Source organism: Physeter macrocephalus, chromosome 5 (genome assembly GCF_002837175.3).
Source record: "Physeter macrocephalus isolate SW-GA chromosome 5, ASM283717v5, whole genome shotgun sequence".
NCBI lineage: Eukaryota > Metazoa > Chordata > Mammalia > Artiodactyla > Physeteridae > Physeter > Physeter macrocephalus.
This window is the reverse complement of record NC_041218.1, coordinates 48,935,955-48,963,414: the sequence shown is the minus strand read 5'-3', so window position 1 is coordinate 48,963,414 and position 27,460 is coordinate 48,935,955. Positions and strand designations below refer to the sequence as shown.

Genomic DNA, 27,460 nt, shown 5'->3' with positions numbered 1-27,460 from the left:
TTTCATCAGTGTCTTATAGTTTTCTGCATTCAAGTCTTTTGTCTCCTTAGGTAGGTTTATTCCTAGGTATTTTATTCTTTTTGCTGCAATGGTAAATGGGAGTCTTTCCTTAATTTCACATTCAGATTTTTCATCATTCATGTATAGGAATGCAAGAGATTTCTGTGGATTAATTTTGTATCCTGCTACTTTACCAGATTCATTGATTAGCTCTCGTAGTTTTCTGGTAGCATCTTTAGGATTCTCTATGTATAGTTTCATGTCATCTACAAACAGTGACAGCTATACTTCTTCTTTTCAGATTTGGATTCCTTTTATTTCTTTGGTAGCATCCTTAGGATTCTCTATGTATAGTATCATGCCATCTGCAAACAGTGACAGCTTTACTTCTTCTCTTCCGATTTGGATTCCTTTTCCTCTCTGATTGCTGTGGCTAGAACTTCCAAAACTATGTTGAATAATAGTGGTGAGAGTGGGCAACCTTGCCTTGTTACTGATCTCAGTGGAAATGGTTTCAGTTTTTCACCATTGAGGATGATGTTGGCTGTGGGTTTGTCATATATGGCCTTTATTATGTTGAGGTAAGTTCCCTCTGTGCCTGCTTTCTGGAGGGTTTTTATCATAAATGGGTGTTGAATTTTGTAAAAAGCTTTCTTTGCATCTATTGAGATGATCGTATGGTTTTTATTCTTCAATTTGTTAATATGGTGTATCACATTGATTGATTTGCATATATTGAAGAATCCTTGCATTCCTGGGATAAACCCCACTTGATCATGGTGTATGATCCTTTTAACGTGCTGTTGGAATCTGTTTGCTAGTATTTTGTTGAGGATTTTTGCATCTGTGTTCATCAGTGATATTGGCCTGTAGTTTTCTTCCTTTGTGACATCTTTGTCTAGTTTTGGCATCAGGGTGATGGTGGCCTCGTAGAATGAGTTTGGGGTTGTTCTTCCCTCTGCCCTGTTTTGGAAGGGTTTGAGAAGGGTAGGTGTTAGCTCTTCTCTAAATGTTTGATAGAATTTGCCTGTGAAGCCATCTGGTCCTGGCCTTTTGTTTGTCGGAAGATATTTAATCACAGTTTCAATTTCAGAGCTTGTGATTGGTCTGTTTATATTTTCTATTTCTTCCTGGTTCAGTCTTGGAAGGTTGTGCTTTTCTAAGAATTGGTCCATTTCTTCCAGGTTGTCCATTTTATTGGCATATCGTTGCTAGCAGTAATCTCTCATGATCCTTTGTATTTCAGCAGTGTCAGTTGTTACTTCTCCTTTTTCATTTCTAATTCTGTTGATTTGAGTCTTCTCCCTTTTTTTCTTGATGAGTCTGGCTAATGGTTTATCAATTTTGTTTATCTTCTCAAAGAACCAGGTTTTAGTTTTATTGATCTTTGCTATTGTTTCCTTCATTTCTTTTTCATTTATTTCTGATCTGATCTTTATGATTTCTTTCCTTCTGCTAACTCTGGGGTTTTTTTGTTCTTCTTTCTCTAATTACTTTAAGTGTAAGGTTAGGTTGTTTATTTGAGATGTTTCTTGTTTCTTAAGGTAGGATTGTATTGCTGTATACTTCCCTCTTAGAACTGCTTTTGCTGCATCTGATAGATTTGGGTCATCGTGTTTTCATTGTCATTTGTTTCTAAGTATGTTTTGATTCCCTGTTTGATTTCTTCAGTGATCTCTTGGTTATTAAGTAGTGTGTTGTTTAGTCTCCATGTGTTTGTACTTTTTTTATACGTGTTTTCATTGTCATTTGTTTCTAAGTATGTTTTGATTCCCTGTTTGATTTCTTCAGTGATCTCTTGGTTATTAAGTAGTGTGTTGTTTAGTCTCCATGTGTTTGTATTTTTTTTATAGATTTTTCCTGTAATTGATATCTAGCCTCATAGCGTTGTGGTCAGAAAAGATACTTGATACTATTTCAATTTTCTTAAATTTACCAAGGCGTGATTTGTGACCCAAGATATGATCTATCCTGGAATCTATCCATGAGTACTTGAGAAGAAGGTGTATTCTGTTCTTTTTGCATGGAATGTCCTATAAATATCAATTAGGTCCATCTTGTTTAATGTATCATTTAAAGCTTGTGTTTCCTTATTTAATTTCATTTTGGATGATCTGTGCATTGGAGAAAGTGGGGTGTTACAGTCCCCTACTATGATTGTGTTACTGTCGATTTCCCCTTTTACGGCTGTTAGCAGTTGCCTTCTGTATTGAGGTGCCCCTCTGTTGGGTGCATAAATATTTACCATTGTTATATCTTCTTCTTGGATTGATCCCTTGATCATTATGTAGTGGCCTTCTTTGTCTCTTGTAGTAGTCTTTTTTTAAAGTCTATTTTGTCTGATATGAGAATTGCTACTCCAGCTTTCTTTTGATTTCCATTTGCATGGAATATCGTTTTCCATCCCGTCACTTTCAGTCTGTATGTGTCCTTAGGTCTGAAGTGGGTCTCTTGTAGACAGAATATATACTGATCTTGTTTTTGTATCCATTCAGCCAGTCTTTGTCTTTTGGTTGGAGCATTTAATCCATTTACATTTAAGGTAATTATTGATATGTATGTTCCTATTACCATTTTCTTAATTGTTTTGGGTTTATTATTGTAGGTCTTTTCCTTCTCTTGTGTTTCCTGCCTAGAGAAGTTCCTTTAGCATTTGTTGTAAAGCTGGTTTGGTCGTGCTGAATTCTCTTAATTTTTGCTTGTCTGTAAAGCTTTCGATTCCTCCTTCAAATCTGAATGAGATCCTTGCTGGGTAGAGTAATCTTGGTTGTAGGTTTTTTCCCTTTCATTACTTTAAATATGTCCTGTCTCACCCTTTTGGCTTGCAGAGTTTCTCCTGAAAGATCAGTTGTTAACCTTATGGGGATTCCCTTGTATGTTATTTGTTGTTTTTTCGTTGCTGCTTTTAATATTTTTTCTTTGTATTTAATTTTTGATAGTTTGATTAATATGTGTCTTGGTGTGTTTCTCCTTGGATTTATCCTGTATGGGACTCTCTGCGCTTCCTGGACTTGATTAACTTTTCCTTTCCCATATTAGGGAAGTTTTCAACTATAATCTCTTAAAATATTTTCTCAGTCCCTTTCTTTTTCTCTTCTTCTTCTGGGACCTCTATCGAATGTTTGTGCATTTAATGTTGTCCCAGAGTTCTCTGAGTTTGGTGGTGCTGAATTCTCTTAGCTTTTGCTTATCTGTAAAGGTTTTAATTTCTCTGTCGAATCTGAATGAGATCCTTGCTGGGTAGAGCAATCTTGGTTGTAGGTTTTACCCTTTCATCACTTTCATCACTTTAAATGTGATTTTAGGCATCACTCCCTTCTGGATTGCAGAGTTTCTGGTGAAAGATCAGCTGTTAACCTTATGGGGATTACCTTGTATGTTGTTTGTTGCTTTTCCCTTGCTGCTTTTAATATTTTTTCTTTGTATTTAATTTTTGATAGTTTGATTAATATGTGTTTACTCTGAATCCTTTTTCAGGTAGACTGCTTATTTCCTCTTCATTTGTTTGGTCTGGTGGGTTTTTTACCATGCTCCTTCATCTGCTATGTGTTTCTCTGTCTTCTCATTTTGCTTAACTTACTGAGTTTGAGGTCTCTTTTCACAGGCTGCAGGTTCTTAGTTCCCGTTGTTTTTGATGTCTGCCCCCAGTGGCTAAGGTTTGTTCAGTGGGTTGTGTAGGCTTCCTGGTAGAGGGTACTAGTGCCTGTGTTCTGGTGGATGAGGCTGGATCTTCTCTTTCTGTTGGGCAGGTCCTCGTCTGGTGATGTGTTTTGGGGTGTCTGTGACCTTATTATGATTTTAGGCAGCCTCTCTGCTAATGAGTGGGGTTGTGTTCCTGTCTTGCTAGTTGTTTGGCATAGGGTGTCCAGCACTGTAGCTTTCTTGTCGTTGAGGAAAGAAAGAAGGAAGGAAGGAAGGAAGGAAGGAGGAAAAAAATAAAATAAAATAAAAGTTATTAAAATAAAAAATAATTATTAAAAAAAATAATTTAAAAAGTAACCGAAAAAGGAAGAAAGAAGAGAGCAGCCAAACCAAAAAACAAACCCACCAGTGATAACAAGCACTAAAAACTACTAAAAAGAAAAAAACAAACAAAAAAAAAACCCAAAACAACTCCTTCATCTGCTATGTGTTTCTCTGTCTTCTCATTTTGCTTAACTTACTGAGTTTGAGGTCTCTTTTCACAGGCTGCAGGTTCTTAGTTCCCGTTGTTTTTGATGTCTGCCCCCAGTGGCTAAGGTTTGTTCAGTGGGTTGTGTAGGCTTCCTGGTAGAGGGTACTAGTGCCTGTGTTCTGGTGGATGAGGCTGGATCTTCTCTTTCTGTTGGGCAGGTCCTCGTCTGGTGATGTGTTTTGGGGTGTCTGTGACCTTATTATGATTTTAGGCAGCCTCTCTGCTAATGAGTGGGGTTGTGTTCCTGTCTTGCTAGTTGTTTGGCATAGGGTGTCCAGCACTGTAGCTTTCTTGTCGTTGAGTGGAGCTGGGTCTTGGCGTTGAGATGGAGATCTCTGGGAGGTTTTTGCCGTTTGATATTACATGAAGCTGGGAGGTGTCTGGTGGACCAATGTCCTGAACTCATCTCTCCCAACTCAGAGGCACAGGCCTGACACCTGGCCGGAGCACCAAGACCCCTACTAAAAAGAAAAAAACAAACAAAAAAAAAACCCAAAACAAATGGACAGACAGAACCCTAGGACAAATGGTAAAAGCAAAGTTATACAGACAAAATCACACACAGAAGCATACACATACACACTGACAAAAAGAGAAAAAGGGAAAAAAATATATATATCGTTGCTCCCAAAGTCCACCTCCTTAATCTGAGATGATTCGTTGTCTATTCAGGTATTCCACAGATGCAGGTACATCAAGCTGATTGTGGAGATTTAATCCGCTGCTCCTGAGGCTGCTGGGAGAGATTTCCCTTTCTTTTCTTTGTTCGCACATCTCCTGGGGTTCAGCTCTGGATTTGGCTCCACCTCTGCATGTAGGTCGCCCGAGGGTGTCTGTTCTTTGCTCAGACAGGACGGGGTTAAAGAAGCAGCTGATTCGGGGGCTCTGTCTCACTCAGGCTGGGGGGAGGGAGGGGCACGGAACACGGGGCAAGCCTGTGGTGGCAGAGGTTGGCGTGACGTTGCACCAGCCTGAGGCGTGCCGTGCGTTCTCCCGGGGAAGTTGTCCCTGGATCACGAGACCCTGGCAGTGGCGGGCTGCACAGGCTCCCGGGAGGGGAGGTGTGGAGAGTGACCTGTGCTCGCTCACAGGCTTCTTGGTGGCGGCAGCAGCAGCCTTAGCGTCTCACGCCCATCTCTGGGGTCCGTGCTGAGAGCCGCGGCTCGCGCCCGTCTCTGGAGCTCGTTTAGGTGGTGCTGTGAATGCCATCTCCTTGCGCACCCCGAAACAATGGTCTCTTGCCTCTTTGGCAGGTCTAGACTTTTTCCCACACTCCCTCCCGGCTAGCCATGGCGCACTAATCCCTTCAGGCTGTGTTCACGCCGCCAACCCCAGTCCTCTCCCTGGGTTCTAAGCCCCGAAACCCGAGCCTCAGCTCCCAGCCCCCGCCCGTCCCGGCGGGTGAGCAGACAAGCCTCTCGGGCTGGTGAGTGCTGGTCGGCACCGATCCTCTGTGCAGGGATTTCTCCGCTTTGCCATCCACACCCTATTACTGCGCTCTCCTCCGTGGCACCGAAGTTCCCCCCTCCGCCACCCGCAGTCTCCGCCCGCAAAGGGGCTTCCTAGTGTGTGGAAACCTTTCCTCCTTCACGGCTCCCTCCCACTGGTGCGGGTCCCGTCTCTATTCTTTTGTCTCTGGTTTTTCTTTTTTCTTTTGCCCTACCCGGGTACGTGAGGAGTTTCTTGCCTTTTGGGAGGTCTGAGGTCTTCTGCCAGCGTTCAATAGGTGTTCTGTAGGAGCTGTTCCACATGTAGATATATTTCTTATGTATTTGTGGGGTTTGCCCTACCCGGGTACGTGAGGAGTTTCTTGCCTTTTGGGAGGTCTGAGGTCTTCTGCCAGCGTTCAATAGGTGTTCTGTAGGAGCTGTTCCACATGTAGATATATTTCTTATGTATTTGTGGGGAGGAAGGTGATCTCCACGTCTTACTCTTCCGCCATCTTGAAGCTCCTCCAGCCATTGGATTTTTGTGTATTTTTCTTTTCTTGAATTCTTGTGTTAAGAATAAGGATCAGAAATGGTCTGGTGCTTTTGCAGTGAAATGAGTGAGGGAGGAATGGGTGTTATAAATGGGAACGGATGGATGAAGTAAGGGAAATGTGGACTCACGGAGGCAGAGTTGTAATAGCAAACAGAGTGGCCAGGCCTCAGACATAGGCCTCACTGGGAGGTAATGTTTGAGCAAACTTTTGGAAAAAGTAAGGGAGGTAGCCATGAGGATAATGCGAAGAAACCTTCCAGCCTGTGGGAGCAGTGGCACCAAGATTCCCATGTGTTAGCGGAACCTCAGGGAGGTCAGTGCAAATCTGGAGCAGAGTGAATAAGATGAGAGGGTGGTAGGAAATGAGGTCACAGTGATGGGTGATATCTCGTAGGTTTGGGGATGTACCTTGCAGGCACTGTAAACGTGGAAACCACCTCATTGACCCCCATGGCACTTCTCTGGACACCTAAGGATCCAGAGAACCCAGGTTCCCAAAATTTTTAAAAATGGGCTCTTAATATTCACACAGGATTTCCAGAAGCTTCTTTGGGGATTGTCATCTCCAGTTGTGGCCAGTTACCCTGCGCTACATAAGTGCTGTTTGGTTCGCTGTGGTCAAAAGAAAAATGTTATCTCTTTATATCAGGATTTCATCAAATAAGACTGACTTGCTCACCATTCGCCTCTGTTGCGTTATGCATTTGGGGTTTGCTCTAAGATTTAAACACCAGTAGCTATGATTCAGTTTCCTTGGAAGCAATGGCAGTTCAAGGGTACTTATCCAACAGCCACTTTCCAGGATAGAAATATGCTGCTTAATTAATATCGATCATTAGAACAAGCTCATAGGAACTTAGGTTTGTGAAGTACTAAACAATTTACAAAGCAAGGCCACTCATGGAGAGCCACCTGACAGGTTCCACCAGCAGCACAATGAAGTGCAAGCCTCTTCACTTGCTATTGTTTCAGAAGAGGAAGTCTATCTTGTTGCACATTTTCCTTCCCACTGAGGATCACATTTCTATTTTATGTTCAGAGAGCATAATGTTGCCAAATATTCAGGAATGCAGATGCCCAACCAGTGCTCCAGGCAGGGGAGTTTTGAAGCAAATTCATTTTAGTGGGCCAGCCCTACCTTCCAGCTCTTTTGGCCAGGAGAGAAGAGCTGAGGAATGGGGGCCTGGGAAAGGCAAGGGAGAGTCTCTCCTCAGACCTATGCTGTATCATTAGCAGCTTTCAAGAGAGCGCTCCCTTTATACTTCTGGTCATTAAGCAAGTACTTGATTTTCTTTGAAGTGGTGAAGAAATAGACCCCAGTATCCCTGTGGTAGTTTTACATGCGCTCTTATTTTTAGTACTTTTACATTTCCTGGTAAGGAAGGGAGAGAAATTTGTTTAGTGATTCTAGAATGGGCCACCTGCCTCATGCACAGCCGTGCCGGGTGCTCAGTGTGACTTCTCAGCATTTCCCTGTGTGCTCAGTGCTGCTTTCATGATATTAAAGCCCCTTTTCTTCCTTATGCCACACAGAAGCGCCAGCCTGGCAATGCCATTGGTGCCATCTACTTACCTTTCCTGTACCTGCCTCAGGACCCCAGTGTTTTGCTTGTTTCTAATCACTTCTCTTTGGCTTTTTTGGGTCTGGTATCTAGTTGCTAAGGAAGGCCCGTCTTGCCTCGCTTCAACCAGGGCTTGAGTTGACCAGGCACCTGGCGGTTTGAGGAGACTGCTGAGCTGTGTTCTGGCCTCTGTGTGTTGATAGGACGTATGAGGACTCAAACCCACAAGTGTTCCCTCTTTATATCTTCGGCTTAAGATGACCGTGTGCCCAACTTAGACAAGAGGAAATTGTAGACTGATGGCTCTTTATTTCCATATCTTCACCTCGGAAATCATAATTCATGTATCCATTCAATCATTGGTCATCTAGTTCTGTGCCAGGCACGGAGCTTAGGCACTAGCGATAGAAGAGAAAATGAGGCAGGCACTGTCCCTGCCTTCCTGGAATTTATAATATGGTGAACTGGAAATAGGAAGTTACTGTGTGATCAGGATAAGAGGTGATAAAGCTCTGGAACTTGTGGGAAAGCAAAGAAAACAGCTATGGGAATCGTTATGGAGGTAGAATCAACAGACTGAAGAAGTTAAGAAAGATCATGTGCTTAATGGTGGATCAGATGCAAACCCAGACCTGTTGACTAGCCCTTTGCCCTCCAGACTGTGGTCTAATCAGCTCTAGATGATGCGTCTTTCCCTCTTTCTAGTGTGTGTGTGAGAAGGTGTTTTTCTGATTCATTTGTTTTTCATCCCCTTCTTTCCCTGGATTTCCATATTCCCTCTAAACTGTAGGTCCTCTAAGAGAGTGCCTACTTTTCCTTTTTTGTCTTTCCACAGTATTAGTTACACGTACTATGTATTCACTCAGCAAACATCTATGTGACAGGCGACAGGCATTGTATTAGGCCCTGAGGACAATGATATGAAATCACACCCTGTCCCTGTAACCAAAGTGTTCACAGCTAGAAGGGGAAAACTGACCTGAAATATATGAGTAAACGTACCCATGTGTTATAGGAGCTTTGAAAGAAGTATGTATGGGATAAGATGGAGGACAGAGGAGTGGTTAATTAATTATAATATGGTGACATGGAAATAAAGAAGACAATTACACATTGTGATGTGCTATAAAGGCAAGGATTGGGGTGCTGAGGTAGAAAATAACAAGGTGATGGATATCTCTAGCTAGAGAGGTAGTGTTAGCATTGGTAGTAATCATGATAATAATAATTATAATAATGGCTACTAACACTTATTGGACATTTAATGTGTCCAACATTGCACTCAGCTCTGTATTTACATTACTTAAATTAATCTTTATAAAAATCTTACAAGGTAGGGTTGTTCCTATGTGACAAATGAGAAAAATAAAGAAAAGAGAAGCTATAAACTTGCTCAAGATCACACATCATTCATTTCTTCACCGAATAATTGAATTTATTGCACATCTACGAAGTGCATGACACTGGCTGTTCTGAGATGAACATGGACTATTCCCTCCTCCAAGTTTCCTGGAGGAAGCATTTGTGAAAATAAGTCAGGCTGTCTAATGGAGGTGTGGACAAGGCACTATGGGAGAGCAGAGCAGGGAACTAACGGGGCCAGAGGAGTGGGGGAAAGCTTCATAGAGGAGGGAGCGTCGGAGCTGGATCTTGATGAATGAATTGACTGCAGAGAGGAAGTGCTATGTGCAAAGGTGAAAAAGAGACATGAAATGGTGTGGGATAGTCAAGAAGCATTGAGGTCTGTTGTGTGTGAGTGGTAGGGGAGGGGATGTGGAGGATGGGTTGCCAGGAGGTGATGTGGGAAAGATTGATGGCGACCAGTTTGTAAAAGGCTGAAGTCAATGGGAAGGTACACGTAGGAGGTCATGGATGGCCAGCAGAAGTGTTTAAGTAGGCTGGTGCCATGATGGAATGCACAGCTTTCTGGAAGAAGATTCTTGAGAAATGAGGAACCTTACCAGTTAGCCGTACAAGGTACAGTATCATTTTCAGTGGAGTTAGATGAATTTCTAACTTCCAGGATATCTGTATATACAGCAGCCCCAGAAATTTGCTCCACTGTAATTCTAGAAGCCTGAATGAAGTCCTAGTGCTGTTTCATTTGTTCTATCCCATAAGACGATATTTAGCAGAAGCAACCAAGACAGTAATGTGGGAGATAAGAGCAGAGACACGGACAGTCCAAGGCACTGAGAATCTGAACAGGAAGGAGCAGGATCTTTGAGAGACACCCCAAAACTGTTTCTCACAGTCAAAGGTGGCCCCCGAGAAGACATTTATTGTCTTGAGCATTTTACTACAGTACTAAATGAATAGCTATAAAATGCTTACAGGGATGCTTCAGGGCTCTGCTGCCTCAAACCCGGTATTAGGAAGGATAACAGAGGTCTGGGATTGGAGGAGAGCATGGACCAGTCAGACGGATCTTGCTGCTCTGTATCCTGCAGACTGACGTCTAGAGCCCCAGTCAGGGGGACTGCCTGCTTCCTGGAAATGTGTGAGTGGGATAAGGCCGCTGAGGGTTACGTCAGTGTGCGAGCTGCCTTTCTACCCATTGCAAGGGAAGTTGCCTTAGGAGTTGAACTTGATCCAGGCGTCAGAGTAATGGTCTCTTTCTCAGGCTTTCCCTGAGCTCTTAGAACTCTTAAGGAAGGTGAACTAACATCAAAGAGTGAGCTAGTGATGGTTGCTTGTTGTTTTGGTAATTTGATAAAAGTATTGATCAACACTTTTTGAACTACAGCCTTCCCTCCCTAATCCTAATCTGCACTATTCATTGTAAATCAGTTTAGAAATGCCTATGCAGCCAACATGACCTTGAGACAAGGGTCGCTAATCAGTCACTTTGAAATGAATTAATGGTGTATTCCCAGGCTTTGCTAGGTGTGAAGACAGTGGTGATGACATTGATCCAAATTAATGGTATGATAGATAGACTGTAGTTCTCAGGATCACATACCAGCATCAGTTAATAACTTCTTTTAATGTCCATAGAAAGGATATCAGGTATACTTCATTTTTTGCTGTGTCACTTTCCGCTAGAAAATATTTTTACAGAGAGACTATAGAGGCAGTTTGGCTTAGTAGGTAACAGCCTGGATTCTGAAGCCAAACTGCCTAGTTCAGAGCTTCTCCACTTATTGGTTGTGTGACTTTGAGGACTCTTAACCTCTCTGTGCCTCAGTTTCCTCATCTGTAAAATGGGGATAATAATCATACCAAACTCCTAGGCTGATGATAAGGATTAAATGAGTTTTCTGACATATGATCATGCTGTGTAAGTATTAGCCATTATTTATAATATTTCCATTAGTATCAGTCATAGGGAGTAGCCACCCAGAATGAACCATTACTCTCTGAGCTTCACATTCTGAACTTTACTAAAAGGAAAGAAGTAAACATTTGCTGTCAGGCACTATAATGGAACATTTGTTATCTCATGTGAAACTCTACAATCCGGTCCATTAGATGATTATCTCCATTTTAAAGATGAGGAAGGTATGGCTCAGAGAACTTAAATAACATGCCCCAGATAATATAAAGCTGAAGTGAACTTGAGACCAATTGCAGTTCTCATGTTTTCCTTCTGTACTTTTGTTCCTTTCAGAATTCTCCAGGGATAAGTAGCAAACTCTGAAAAAGCAGAATTAAAAGTGCATGTCAAAGCTGGCATTTTCACAGTACCCTGTGCTCTCTTCTCCCTTCCTCACCTGCAGAGGTTGCCTGAGATGGTGTCTTATCTTGTGTGGTCCATCTTGCACTGTGTGACTATGCTAAGGAGGGAGAGGCAGCCTGCATGTCCCCTGGTCTCCCCCAGCCCCCTGCCTTGCCTCCTCTAATACCTCACTGGTTCCTCTGTCATGGAGCAGCCCACCCTCTCAGTAAGATTCAAAACACTCCTACTGTTCCAGCTCCCGAGAGCACCAGAAAGGAGTCAACACCCTCTAGAATCCCTCCTACACCTCCAGAGAGCCTAGTGCCTTCGAGAAGTTTAGAACCTTTGTTATTCTGTGAAAGCCTCAGACATCTTTTGGATGCAGTTCCTCGCTGTTTACATCTGGGAAGTTCTGAAAGTCTTCATAACTGCCCGGGCATCATTAAGATGCAGACAATTCTAAGATTGCACAACTCAGCTTGTAAACACATGTCGGGATGACCCTGGCTCTTTATAGAGAAACTTATAAAGTTTCTACACCTTGGCAGTTGGAAAGAATATAGATTTGAAGATAACATTTTGGTACTTCATGGGAATCAACATCATTTTGCCCCTATGCTCCAACCTTCACTTTCATTTGTGGTCCACCTCCCTTCATCCTTCATTACCACACCCTAAAATTATAGTTGTTTGTAAGAGCATGGACTTACATTCTTATACATCAGGTTGTTTTTTGCATATTGTAGTCCAAGCCCATGCATGCAGGACAATTACCACTCTACCTCCAGCTCACTGACTATGCAATCAAGACTCATTATTACCCTGGTTCTCATCCCATTCACACCCTTTATGTCTCAGAACAACAGTGAATGGAGAGCAAGGTATATTGCAGGGCATGAAGGGAATAAGAAGGCCAAGGACATGGGGATAAATTTGAACTAAGGAGGGGAAAATTTAGGTGAAGATGGTTTGTCTGAGGAGCTTTATCATCTTTGATGTTTGAGAAATTTTACTTTTTGTTAGATCTGTTTCTTGAATCCTGATCCTTGGGTCTGGTGGAAACCTATAATTTTTGGAAGGCTTATTTCTGCAAAAGCTTATGGTTATGGAGAAAAATCAATGTTTGTAGGTCCATGAATCAGAGTCTAAGGAGTCTGTTTGGATATTTAGTGTCTCATAAAATGTAACGTAGAAAAGACTTGTGGAGCATCAGAGCTGTAAAAGATCATGGAGACCATGTGGTCCTCACCCCTCCCTCTAGTGATGAGGCTGTGAAGCCAAGGGAAGCTGAATGATTTATGCAGGTTACATGGCTACAAGGAGGGTTAGAGAGACTGAAGTAGAAGAGACCTCCTGACTCCTAAACCAGTATATTTTCAACATTATCACACGTTACTAATCATTTGGAAGCATTTGAACCGAAGTATGAACCGTGTATTATGAGAGCATCTTAGCAAGAAGAGACCTTGGAGGTCATCTAGTGCCATCTCCCTCCTGATGCAAGAATCTTCTTGGTGACATTAACAGATGGCACTACTGCCTACTGATGCTAGGAAGCTTAGTACTTTATAAGGCAACTTGTTTTATCTTTGGCTATCCCTACATATTGGTAAATTTACCCCAACAAAAAGTCGAATTTCTATTTTTAAAGCCTCAGTCCAGAAGGAGTGAGTGTGGCCAAAGGGGAATGGAATGGTATTAGTGATGGTGTAGAGTTTGACTCTTTTTATCTTAAAATAAGGATAATAATGCCTATCTTGTAGGGTCAGTGTGAGGATCAGAGGTGCAATTTATAGAGCATCTACCATAATAGCTGCTTCAATAGGTACTCAAATTTTAGTTATTGTTGGCTTTTGTCATCATGATCCCAGTTTTTGAAATTATGCCCTCTGGAGCAACATAGACTATGTCTAATCCCGCAAATATTTGGAAGGCAGTTAGCATGACCTCTAAGCCTTCTTTTCTTCAGACTAAATATTCCCTGATTCTTCTACCATTCTTCCTGTGATGCATTTTGGATGCCTCCATTGCTTTCATTCCCTCCTATTTGTCAATTTCCCCCTTAAACTGTGGTGGCCAAATGTGGTCAGTCCGATGTGCTTGACAGTGGAATAATTACATCCCTTGATCTGGACATCGCACTTCTCGTACAACAACCTAGATTTATGTTAGCATTTTTGGAGGCCAGATCATACAGTTGGCTCAAGTAAAACCTTGTTCTACTATCCAGAATGTTAGCGACGTCTCCCAGCATTGTGTCAACCACAGATTTGACAAGCATGATTTTTACATCTTCATCCAAGCGGTTGATAAAAATGTTGAACAAGAAAAGGCAAAGAGCTGAGGCTCCAGCAACACCTCCTCAGATCCTTCCCTGCATATTGACATCCAACCGCTGGTTGCTGACGTTGTTTCACCAGCTCCAAGTCTACTCACCTATGCTAACAAAAATAACTCAGCAAGATATAGTCATTCTTTGTGTTTTTGAAATTGGATATTTACTTTATTTAAAGATAAAATGCCATTCTTTTATCAAGGAAGACAGGTTTTGAACCCATAATTGGGAAAATGTGAACTCAGAAGTAATTTCATGTTTGAGTTACTATGTAATGCTGAAAGAAAAAAAAAAACCAACAACTTCTTTTAATGTGAAATGATAATGCTTGCTTAAATTTGTTTATTTTTCCAAATGTTTCGAAATTATTCTCTGGGTCTGGGGGAAGGAGGCTGGAGAATTTGCAGATTTCATGTGTTGGGGAGAAAGGAGATTTTTGAAATATTAAGATATAACTTTCAAAAGCTTTTTCCATCTCTGGTGGAGATCACAGAGACAAAGAGATCTCTTAAAAATGTTGGTGGGGGAGGGTGTGAAGTATATCCTAGATAGTCTTTTTTATTCTTTTTAATGGTTCTAAGAGAAGATTCTTAAACTTTTTGAGGGGAGAGTTATTTCTTTCTCTCATTTAACGTGCTTTATGCTGGAGAAATCAAACCAGTGTCTTTGCACCAGGTTTCAAAATTTTTGAACCAAGTTTTTCTTGGTTTCCATGCTGGAGATTAAGAATGGTTATGGACATACCATTTGAGCCAAAGTGCTCAAAGACTTGAAGCTCATTTCTTGGTATCTTCCTTGAAGGGCTCGTTTAATTTTTTCTCAAAGGCTTTACTTTCTAATCTACGTTCCACGTTTGTGGCTTTCTTCTTAATTCTGATCCTCTCTATTTCTCTACCCCATAATCAAACAAGTATGTTAACATCTAACATATCTTAACATCTTTTATTGTGATCATGCTTTGAGATTTCAAGGTAAATCGACAAAAGAGTTAACATTCTCAAAAATCGCCCAGGGAATAAAAGATAAGATTTCATTATACTGAATATTCTAGGAATGTCATTTTATAATTTACTCATTCTCTCACTATTTACTGCATGCCTACTGTGCCAGGCACTGATCTGGGCCATGGAGACTCAATGGGGAGTAAAGTCGGACTTAGTCCCTTCTCTCATTGTGCTTATATTCTAGAGGGAGAAACAGATATTGATCAAATAATCGAAGACAATTGTAAACTTGTGAAAAGTGCTATGAAGGAGGGGGAGATGGTGTCCCTCATTGGAGAGGTCAGGGAGGCTTTCTCACATGATGCTTAGTTTGTGATTTGAAGGTGGAGTCTGGGGAAGAGTACAGGTAGCAGAAAACCGCATATTCAGCTCTGTGCTGAAATGGAGCATCTTCAGTATGAGAGCAGGAAAATTCATGCAGGTGGAGTGAATCGCAGAGAGCCAGAGTGAAGGTGGTGTGAGATGAGCAGGGGAGGTAGGAAGGGTGTCATACAGGCCTTGGAGGTCACACTGAGAGTGCTGTCGGGGTCTTCTGAACCATGAGAAGCCACCTAAGAAGCATGGAGAGGGTGGACCATGTAGCTGGATTTGTGTGCAATGAGATCAGGGTGACTGTGGCTGTATTATGGGAAAGAGGAGGAAGGGAAATCAAGTGAATGACAAGGGACCAGTTAGGAGAGCACGTGTTTAATCCAGGAAAGAAGATGGTGGATGGGTGGGACCAGTTAGGAGAGCACGTGTTTAATCCAGGAAAGAAGATGGTGGATGGGTGGAAGTTGGTGGAGAAAGAGATGGAAAGAGAAGGATGCTTACATTGCATTTATGGTACTTGGGGACTACATGTGGGGATGATAGAAAAGAGGTGCTAAAGGAGGGTTCAGACATTGTATATTATTGTATGTGAACTTAAAGAGAATATTATTTTAAAAATTGTATAGCTCTATTGATAACTTTCACTAGCACAGCACAACAGGAAGAATAAAAAGAGAGTCAGAAATCCTTCTGTGCCTCAGATCTATTATTGACAAAGTAGGTGACTGGAAACAGGATGAAAAATTTCAAATATCTTTAAGGATCTAAACACTGGAAAAATAATACTTACAATGTTTACTTCATCACAACCTTACTAAGACCTAGAGAAATAAGTTTGTGAAGGTTCACTTTCGAAAGAAAGAACGATTATCTTTATTTTTGCTATTACTTTTAGTTTGATTCTCTACGCCTCTAGATCCTATACAAAGAACTCAAGCGTATCCCTGTGCTGCCACCCCAGTACAAATCACCATTTCCTTTCATCTCACTTTAACCAGCCACAATATTTTCCCACGTCAGAAAAACCTTCCAGTATATAAGGGGAGCCTTTGGATCATGTGTGTGTGTCTAAGCCTGTTCATGCCTTTGGGATCTCAAGACAACAGTCAGCTTACAGTCTAGGCCAGGTGCCCAGTTGCCATCTGGGCTCCTGACAAGCTGTGTGGTCGCAATGGGATGGACACAAGCACCCCCAGTACCGTATATGTTATCACCGTCATTTAACACACAGTGCAGGAAATCCTGTTCTTTACAGAAGAACTTCGAAGAACCACTACTAGTAGTCCTGGGTAACATTTTTTTTTTTCTTTGCCGAAGCGCAGACAGATAGATATTTTTTCTCTAGTAAATTGCTAGTGACACTCCATTTCTTTCCTGTCACCCTCAACCCACTGTCCAACTGACCTCTCAGATTTCCCTACCCTTCAAGGCTAAAGGGCTGTATCTGGCTGTTTCCAGAGGCCCACTGACTTACGTTGCTTTGCCCTGAACTTTCTTTTTCTCTTCTAGGTTCTGAATTTCTCACATTTCAGCCCCACCATGTTGATCAGCCCTCTTCTGCCTCAGTGTGAATCCTCTCTTGTTGTCCCATTGACATTCTTTTCTAGGAAGAGCTGTCTTTTAAGCCAGCTTTATCATGCGTATTTTATCTTACTTACGAATTTTAAACAAAGAAACCTTCATTCAAGTCATCAGAAATAAATACATGATATTAGGTCTCTCAAGTGACTCAGTTTTGTCATTATTTTCTTCACTACTTTCATGCACTGTTTGTTTACTAACTGCCTACTGTGCTCTAAGCACCATGGGTAGAATAATGAACACAAACATTCTATATTCTTGAGGAAAAGGCAATGAACAAGTAAACAGACGAGAAATCGTTGTCAGTATTCCATTATTCCACCAAATTGTTAGAGATTGATTTTATGGAAATACGGCAGAGTTGTAACTCTCACTCTTGTCATTGGATCCCAGACACCCTGTTGTCTTTTCCAGTCGTTCATCCTCAGTCCCCACGTTGTTGAGCTTGGGTCATGAGTACCCAGATTATGATTTGGAAAAGTAGTTTCCTGGAAAAAAAGAAGAGGTGGTTAGTCTTATAGGACTGAAAAAGAAAAAATAACGAGTGTGCTTGTCATTCAAAGCAGGGTGCTGAATGGCTCTTCGCTAAATCATAGTATTAGGCACTTACCACAGAAATCATTTTCAAATGCAATACATATCACACCACGTCAGAACAGATATGCACTAAACATCCCTGATGTAAACCATTGGGATGGTGGCAGGGTGATTAGCAAACTTCCATCAGTATCAGTATCAGTATTTTCTTATGTGCTTTCCTCTTAAGGTGAATAGTTATTTTTCATCTCATCGTAGCTGTAAGTTGTAACAAAGATAAATGGAGCCATGGCTTGCCAGAAGCCATAACTCTGTATTTAGTTGACATGACCAGATTCCCCATTTTGGCCTTTGAGAGCTTGAGAGTAGACTGAAGCGTTCACCTCTTCTGACCCTTTTCCCTCTGTCTTCTGTCTTCTCTGGGCAGAATATCTCGATGCATAACACCGTTGGTGGGGCCATGGTGGGGCCTGGAGCTCACCAGCTTGGCAGCACCCGGATGCCCAACCATGACACCAGCGTTGTGATTCAGCAAGCCATGCCGTCACCCCAGTCCAGCTCTGTCATCACACAGGCACCTTCCACCAACCGCCAGATCGGGTAAGGAGACCTCCTCGGCTGTCTCTGGGTCCTGGCTGGAGCTCAGGGAATGTTCTAGACTTTCTCCTAGTTTCTAGTCCTCAGGTTGGATAAGACGGAAGTTGGTTTTCCTGGCTGGTGTGATATTGCCTAGAGCTCAGAGTGATGTTTTTGATGGGAGAAGGGAAGAGGTAATCTCTGTTTGGTGGAAGCTCTTTGACCCTGACTTTGGGGAGAAAAGCAAGTCATTCTGTGTCATTGTTTCTTCAGACAAGATTCTTGAACTTCAAGATGACCATGGGGAAACCCCATGGATGTTGAGCACAGAGCATAGTTCTCAGGACAAATGCTTGAGAATGGCGGAGGGAAGTGTCACCTGCCCAGCCTCCTCCCTAACAGAGTATGTCCCTCCATTCCTAAGATCTAAGCCCATCACCTGTGTCTTTGGTGTATTTCCATGGTCCTCCTTCCCTCTGATCATTTCTTCTGTGCTTCTCTTCCTTTTTAATACCTTCTCATTAGCTCTTCTCTCTCTCTGCATTGGTCCATATTCATTCCTGGAGTAGACAAAACAAAGAAAGCAGGCCCTATCCCTCTCATTTATGTGAAAAAAAGACCACACTGAGGCATTGAGAAAAATAGGTAGAATGCTCCCAGACACTGTGTATTATGGGATGGAAAGAGAGCTTACTTCTGAGTGTCAGGTGATAGCTCTCAGCCCTTGTTACTCAGAGTGTGGTCTGAGGACCGGCAGCTTGGGTATTACCCAGGCGCTTCTTAGAAATGCAGAATCTCTAGCCCAGCTTCCTTCTCTCCAGAATGAGGATGGTATCTCTTCTTTCCACCCTCACAAGAGTAAAGTGAAAAGGAAATAAAAGATTTAAGAGTGCTTGGGATCTTAGAAAGAAAAGGTAGTAACTTAAGCCAACGAGCTATGATAAATTTATGTTGCTGGATGCTGAGAACTGCTTGCTCTCTGTTCCCAGAATTCTCTGTTTAAAATCGGAAAGGGAGCTTGCCGTGTTTGGTATATGCATCAGAATTTAGTTTGAATATTCCATGAATAATAGATACGGTGATTTTAAGAAAAATATTAGAAGCTGTCCCACTATTTGTCAGTCTGTCTTTTCCCTTCCTTGTTTTAAATGCTTGTAAGAATTCCACACCAACGGGGAGCACTAGGGACAATGACTTACCCCTCAGAATGCTCTAGAAACGGTACCCTGTCTCTCACATTTCTCAACTCATCAGAATGGGTTGTGACATATGAAGATGAATCTTAACAAATGAAAGTTGTGGGTGATGACTATTCTGTGAGTTTTCCATGGGTACATTTTGTTTCCCATTCAAGAAACAGAACATTAATCTGGCCATTTGAATGCTTGGCTTTGTTGGAAGAAGCCAATGCTAAATTCGCAAGTGTCTCTGTTAAAGATTTCTTTTCTTCTCAAATGACTACGGGAGCAAATGTTGCACCACCTAAAGCAAGAACCTATAATATACTAAGAGGGTGGGGTCGTTAAAGACAGCATCTCAATCTCAAGGGACTTCTTCACTCCCGGGGCTTGGCTTTGGGCAAACAATTCACAGTAAGGCAAACTAATTGTAATTATTTTATTTTTCTTTCAAGGGGAGAAAAACATAAAATGTGCTAGAGTTTACTAGCAGTTTTACAGCATTCCTTCTCCCCTGGAGTTCTGCTTCCTGCCCCACGACCACCCTCTTGCAGGACCTTAGTATTTGACCATTGTTAGTACAGTGCTGGTTTTTGTGAAACAATCATTTAAGGGTTAGCACTAAATTCTAAGATGGGTATTGACTCTGTCAGTAATGTACCCAGCTGGCCCAGGGCTGTACAGTTGGATGACATTCCTAGGCTGTGTCACTGCCGTGACAGGTGCGGCTGTTTCTCTGTTACATGTGACCTCCCGACCCACTCTGTCTTCTCGTTTATTCCCAATCCTGGGGTGTTACGTGTCTCTCCTGGTGTGTTCTAGGAGATAATTGTCACTTTTAGGACTCTATCTTGTTGCCGAGCTTGAAGGAAGCTGTTTCTTTGCTTCACATCCTTCCCTGTTGTGCTTGCCATATTGATTCCAACCCCTGCTTCCTGTCATTTCCTGTCATTTTCTCCACGTGACCCATCCAAAACCTTGCCCGGATGATCATGGGGGCTCAGCAAGTAACGACCCAACCCATCTCACCAGTGGATTCAGAATGAAAGTCTAGGTGGTAACATTTGGGGATGGTTGACTCTTTGAGTTCTCTCAGCAAAGAGGAAATGAGTACTTATTTTAAAACATGAGTTCCCTCTGGAGACTGTGTCTTTAAATGAGCATTTGAAATTGCAGATAGTTTTCTTTTTTTTTCTCTGAGGCTGCACAGAACCATATTGTAGTAATATTCTGATTTTTATCACAACCTCAAATATTTAAGTGTCAAAATCTGGCCAAGCCACCTGCAAATGTTTGCCATGGCTGCTGGCCAACAAAAACAGCAAACAGCAATGAAAGTCTTCATTCAGGCTCAGCTCTTAAGCTGCATCCAGCCAGAGAGGCTGGGACCCACCTGTGCCCACGCACAGGGCTCTTTTGCTGCGGCCAGTGGGTGTGTTCACGACTAGAACTTTGCAGGAGAGGGAGGGGGCTGCCTGTCTCCTATGCCCCCCTTTTCTTCCCTTCGACTAGTGCTCGGCTTCTGTTGCCAATCCCACTTTTGTTCTCCTTTCTGCCACTACCCCGCTTCATGTTGTATTTAAACTTAGCGGTTTGAATGGATTGGGAGTGATATTGACATGAAGGACGGGGAAATGAGAGCAGTGCCTGTTCTCAGGGAAGATCTGGGGGACAAAGTTTATGCATCCTTGTGTGTGCATTTGATTTTTCTACTTTTGGAGCAGGCATTGAGCCAAAGTAGAACAAAATGAGTGTGTATGCAAAAATCTGAAGAAATACGGTTATAAAAGTAGGTAGACAAACCACATGGGCAACTTTCAGTACATCCCATGTCACCGCCCCCACCATGCCGATGCCCAGTTCTGTCCAAGTAGCACTTTTATCCCAATAGAAACTGGAGGTAAGTATAAATATCTCAAATTGCACTCGTGTGGTTAGGCAGCCTAGAAAATCACACAGCGCTAGAGAGTGTAGGAGGCATCCCCAAACTAGTGACTACTTGTGCTTAGTCAAACGGGCAGACGCTCTGTTGGAAAGAGTGTCTTCGGCTGATTGATGGTAGCATTTTAGGAGATAAATTTTCCAGGTGGAAAAAAAAAAAAAAGAGTGAGCCATGGGCTGTGGGAGAGACAGAAAACAAGCATGTGTTAAATATAGATGAAATCAATTCAGGCTTGGACCAAATATGTGGCAGATTCCAAGCAGTATCTCTACTCCAGTCATTTTTATTAGATATCATGTAACAGGCTCATTAATTCAGGACCAAGTCTGCAAAACCCGGGAAAATGGTGGATGAGCAGGTGACAGTAATGCAAATTCTCTCTGTCTCTGTCTCTTCTTCTGTCTTTTTCTCTCTTTATCTCTCTGTCTCTCCTCATATGAGACATTTTTGTAGGAGTCAGTAATCAGTTGAGTAGGTAGCTATAATCTTAATACATCCCAGCTTTCCTAAAGAAGCCGATTTCTCTTTATGGAGTCAATGTTATTAGATAATTCATGCTCAGTAATTCTTCAGGAGAACTGTGAAGATAATATAGAGCGTGGAGGTCTACAAAAATGGATAACAGTACAGAGTTCTGACAGGTTATGGGAGGCACTGCCAAAATATTCCGCAAAATTTCTTCCTGTTTTCAAAATGTTCCATAGATTTAGTTCTCTGTATGGAATTGGGCAAATACATAAGCTCTTTAGATTACTGGTGAAAATTATTTGACAGTAATTGTTTACAATGGAGGTGTGATACATCTAACATCAAAATATACAAGTGTTCCTACCAAGGCAGATATTTGCACAGAAGGTATCTGGCCCATTGTGGAATATTCTAGTTAAGATATCAGGAAACTAGAAAATATGTTCAACAGCGTGTGTGTATGAAACCTCTCCCTGATTATATGCCAGTTTTAGTCCTGACAAATATATGTTTGTGTGATGTGCAGCTCTATTAGCTGTTTGGTCATAAGCTCTATTTGCATGAAGCTCTACTTAGGCAGTGTAGACCTAAAACTTAGCCAGAAATTTGTATAAAATATCGTAGAAGCAAATCTTGTTTTATGTAAAAATAAAAAGGAACTGATACTCATCATAAATTGTATTTTCACACCTTTTATGTGATTCTTTAATAATAATACTAATAAAAAGAAGAGCTTATCGCATCTCAGAACTTGGCATAAAAAGTAACAGCACCTTGCCTATCGGGGAGAGTCATGTGGCTTTGTTGTATGAGTTGTCGTTGCTGCTTGAGGTGTCCGTCGAGATGGGAATGTTAATTGATTCAAAGGTTTTTGTGTTATTGTTGCTCTGAAAAAAAAAAAAAAGGAGAGTGGTCAATAAATGATGCCATCACAGAAAGGCACCAATCAAAGAAGCCTTAGATAACAAAGCAGGTTACAGTTTAAGAATGTGTTTGCTCTGTAAGTACATAGGTGTATAAATCCATTATTAAGAGTTTTCTTAAACTCCACAAACCAACGGAGCATGATTAAGACTGTCACTGCCCACAACCGGGCAGTGCTAGCGGCGTCCAGGCCAGCCTCTTCCTGCTAGAGGCAGCAGCCGGTAGGCCCCGGCTTATCACTGCCCGCCCCTGCCCCCTACCCTTCTCCAGGACAGCCTGAAGCCTCCTTTCAGTAATTCAGAACAGAAGCCATTATTTCCTGCTTTGTGTTTTGCTGAATATCATGGCTATGAACATTGCTTTATTGTTAGAAAGTTGCTGGATCTTTCACAGTGCCGAGAACATTTACGAGGGCCCTTCAAGGGGATGCTTTCTGGGAGGGTTGACGGACTTAACCATATGGCTCCCGTTAAATCCCATACAGAGCCTTGAGAAATTACCTCTGACAAGGGGGCCAGCAGCCTTCCACTCACAGAGTTTTATGTGTGGAATGAAACATTAAGTACTGATACTTGAGGAAATACAAGGTTTCTTAACATTCAAAAGTTGTAATACCACATGGTATTGTGGCCAGATGAAGGGGACAGAGCCAGAACACCAGAGCACATGGCTGCATATTCCAAGAAGCAGAAAAACACCCCTGCTCTCCTCTCTGAATCTGGTTCTTGCCTGTGATCCCTCAGTCCAGTCTTGTATGTCTTGGTGTCTCAGCTTCTCACCCAGAACACAGCAAGTCTGGTATCTTAGCTCCGGCTGCTATAGAAAAATACCATAGACCCGGTGGCTTAAACAATAGGCATTTATTTCTCACAGTTCTGGAGGCTGGAAAGTTCAAGGTCAAGGTGCTGGCAGATTTGGTTCTTGGTGAGGGCTCTCTTCCTGACTTGCAGATGGCCATCATCTCACTGTGTGCTCACCTGACCTCTTCTTTGTGCATGCAGAGAGAGAGAGAGAGAGACAGACAGGCAGACTGACAGAGAGACAGAGAGAGAGGAGAAAGAGACAGAGAGATGGTGTCTCTTCCTCTTCTTAGGACACTAATCCCATTATGGGGGCTCATGACCCGTTTAAACCTAATTATCCGCAAAGGCCCCACCTCCTACTACCATCACATGGGGGTTAAGTCTTCAACATATGAATTTGGAGGAAGACACATTCAGTCCATAACAGCTAGTCTTCTTGGGAAAGAAAATTGAAAGTCACTCTTCAATGGCTTAAGCTATTTGTTAGAAAAGCCCGGGATTAGCAGGCTGATACTAAAGAGAAGAAAGGAAGCTAACGTTTATCCAACATCTACTATGTGCCAGGCACTGATCTAGCTTTACATGTTGTTTTCTATCACTTTCCAAGAGCCCAGAGGGGTAGACATTAGTTGCTCTGGGTTTTTTTTTTTTTTCTTTTTTTTTTGCTCTAGGAAGAGAAGTAACTTGTCCAAAGTCATTCAGACAGTGAGATGAGCAGATTTTTGAACGTGGCTCCATTGGACTTCAAAGCACATGTTTTCCCTGTGTTCCTGCCCATAGCAATCCCAGTGCTGTGGAAGACACATGAGCATGTCTGACCATTTGGGAGAGTCATCTAACCACAAGAGTTGGCTAATGCTTAGTCTCTGGTTACAGTGTAAAGAGCTTCTGTGCTTTCACACACCTGCAGGGTGGTCAAGGGTAGAGGTGGACACACTGAGTTGCCAGCAGCTGCTTCAGTCCTTCAGGAGAACTAGACAGGAGTTCCCTGGCCCTCAAGGAAGGGGGATTGGGGGCTGTTTGAGCACATGGATACAGAGAGGGCCTGTACCTGGGAGATCTGGCCAAATCCCCTTATTTGTGAGAAAACCAAAGTCAGCACTGAGAGTGCTGCCCTTTCTCCAGCCATCTGATTGCTCTACAGTTGGCTTTGTGGTTTGCAGGAAGACCCTATCCCCCACCCAGATGAAGTGTGACTTCCAGCCTATTCTGATTCCTGTGTGGACAGGTGACTTTGTCTGTGACATCCTCTTGGGGGAGGATTTCATTTCTGAATCTTACAAACAGAAGCCCTGCTCACAAAGTTCCAGAACCTTCCATATAAGTGTCTCTGTGTATTTTGACTTTCTCTCCCCCCCCACCCCCCATTTCTAGACTAGATAAGCACAGGTTAGGGTCTGCTTCTAGAGCAAATAGCCTAGGATCATTCAGTCTGTGTCTGTTGTAAATTTGGACACTTGTTCTTTTGTGCAGCATGTTGAAAAGATATGCCTGGAAAAGACGAGCTTGCTCAGAGCCAAACCATGTCAGGTCAGAGAGGAGTCTTAGAAAAGCATTGGCCTTGGGTTCAGAGGTCATGGTTTTAGGCTCTGCCATTCAAAAAGGTTTATAACCTTGGCCAAGTACACAACAGCCCTCGGCCTCAGTTCCTTCATCTATACATGAAAAGTTTAACCAGCTGATTACAAGTCACTCTCAGCGACACAATCCTCATTCAGTGCGTCTTTTCTGTCTCAAGTTTATTTTCTCTTTCGGTTTGTTTTCCTCCAGGAGCTGAGTTTGGTAGGGGGTCTAGATTATCTGAGTTCCAGGATGAGCTCATGTGCCCACATGGGTAAGAACAGGATAGGACTTGGGAATGCTTGGGAAGAGGAGACCAGTACAGTCAAGAGAAGGGTCCTAACGTATGAAGCCAGAGAGACCTGACTTCCAGGCTCAAATCCTAGGTGAATCACAACAAATTTATAACTCTATCACATGGGAATGAACACACCCGTTTTACAGCTGAGTAAAGTGAGGTTCAGAGATTACATGTACTTGCCCCAGGTCATACTGATGATGGCAAGAGGCAGACTGGAAGCCAGGCCACCTCCACCTCACTGTCCCAAGGGTCCAGGTGAACTTGACTTCTCCAAGTTTTGACTTCCTCACATGTAAAATGAGGAAACATCACTAGAAAATTCTCAAAGTCTCATCCAGCACTAAAAAGCTGATGATTTTCATAACAAATTTAATTTTGAAAACTACTTGGAAGATAAGTTGTTTGGGGGCTCAGTGCTATACGCAAGACTATGTAGTTTCCTCCCTTGCACTAATCTTGTCAACAAACTGTTCTTTTATTCTCATTTTGCTAAAAGTGCCTTATTGCTGAAGATCTGACTAGAAAAACACCTAAACAACAGAACAGTCTTTTAGTGAAAGACATAAAACAAGTGTAATGCAAGAAACTGGGACAATTATCTTGCCAGACACAGCTCTATGGGAAAATGCAGTCCACTGTCTTCCTTTTTGGACTTAACTGTATTTGGGGTTACTTTATAGATGGCCTGAAACATAAGGCTTTAGCTTGTATCAATATTTAGTGTTTTCCTAGGGGTAAGCCTTGGATAAGATTCCAAATAACTAAACACTGGGAGTTGAGGATATATATTTCCCATAATATAAAATGCAATGATTAACTGTAACACCTTTCTGTACTTGTCATAGTTCCTACATGGGGATTGGCTCAGTATTTTCTGTTTTCAGGGCCAGAAGCACGAAAGCCTAGCTGGCTCACCGCTGTAGGTTTACGTGAGTCCCAGTGTTGTGTTTAGAGAGTCCCAGAGCTAAGTGTAATTATTCCTTGAAGAACACCAAAAGGTTTAGTAACACGGGAAAATGACTGGTGTGTGCAACGCTCTCCAAGGTGAGCATGAAATGAACCTGATAAAGCAGAGCTGGTCCTTTGCAACTGGGAGTACACTTTGCTTTTTTGAAGACTGAATGTGTGCTTGTAATATGGCAGTGTCCCAGGGAGCATTTCTGATTATTTGTAACTTTCACATTCTTACAGACTATAAGTCTCATAAAGTATAAATAACTCTTGTCTGAACTGATTGACAAGTAGTTTCTGAGTTAAAAGAGAAGGACTGCAGATAACCTGTGGTGCCCATTGCAATACTATGTATTCACATAATTGGACATGTTAGGATTTAAAAGATAAAGGATTCAATAGGTTCTCTCATATGTATTTTTCAGTAATATTAGTCCAAATGGATTTTCTTTACCATTATTTTTTATATCCTTTCTATGGAGGATTTAGTTAAAGATGATACAGACTCTGTGGACCTTTTACCTTTGGTTGGATGAGGATATCGCATAAATATCCAATTTGGTCTTGGATTTTGGATATAAAGGGAATCCTTGTGTTAAGTTTCAGTTACGTACAAATGGAATCCTATTTCAGTGAGGCAGTGCAATGCCATTGCTAGAGATTGAGAGCCTGGCTAGTGGTTCTGACTCCACCACTCACAACCCCTTGACCTCTCTGGGCCCTACTTTTCCATCTTATAAAATGAAAGAATGAAACTAGATTGTCTAACAAGTGCCCTTTTCTAGCTCTTAGGCACATGTTTGTTTCCTTATCATGACTAACACTCTACCACAGCACTGTTTGGCTGGTAGGGATTATGGAAGAAAAAATTTCAGAAAACAGATACGCCACATTTAGCAGACAATCTAGTAATCTATTTACCGAGTATGTTGTGCTTTTGGTAAATATCAACTGTAAAATTTCTATAGACTAATAAACATTCTTAATGGTACCAGACACATTTAAAAGAACTTGGAGTTTTATAGTTTCCCCTGCTTTGGCAAAGTGCATTTTGGCTGGTGAATAGACCGGTGAAGTCTGTAAAATGATAGGACCCTGGTGAGTGTGGGGTACAGACATGCTGGAATGTGCTTGGGTTGCTTTTTACAGAGTTGCAGGTCTTTGCAGAGAACAGATGGCCCCAGACATCTTTGAAATGCTAGAAATGACTTCCTGAGTATACTTGTCACGTATTGGTTCCGATATGGTAATTCATAAGCCAAATACACAGCACTTTACAGCTGACCTCCGATCTATTATTTTCAGTCCATAAAACCAATAAACATTTCTACACAAACAATCATAATGATGACTGCCACAACAAACACACCCATCCCCAAGTCACCAAGCCACTGAACACTTGTCAAATGCACAATGGCATTCTCAGCATCTGTAGGGGCTGGAGGCCAAGCATTTGGCAGATTCTTAGGGATCACTGCTTAGTGTGACATTTCTTCTCACTTTTCCCAGAGTTTTGCTCAAATTGAATACTTGAAGAGATAAGCAGTAAAGTGCTAGATTGAAGAGAACTGGAGGCTGCTTCCACTTCAGTATCACTTGGGTAGTATGAGT

The 27,460-nt window shown here is 42.1% G+C and overlaps 1 protein-coding gene across 13 annotated transcripts in view; it reads left to right on the top strand.

The window, feature by feature from the left end:
• The window catches only part of CREB5 (cAMP responsive element binding protein 5), a 430,944-nt gene that overhangs the window by 144,424 nt on the left and 259,060 nt on the right, over positions 1–27,460 (top strand). For 12 of the 13 annotated variants that reach the window (XM_028489955.2, XM_024129515.3, XM_028489949.2 and 9 more), the window contains one exon: positions 17,574–17,746. In XM_028489955.2, coding sequence (XP_028345756.1) covers positions 17,574–17,746 — 173 coding nt within the window. Of the gene's footprint in view, positions 1–4,649; positions 4,989–17,573; positions 17,747–27,460 lie in introns of those variants that run through there. The other variant, XM_055084949.1, reaches the window with a different exon arrangement.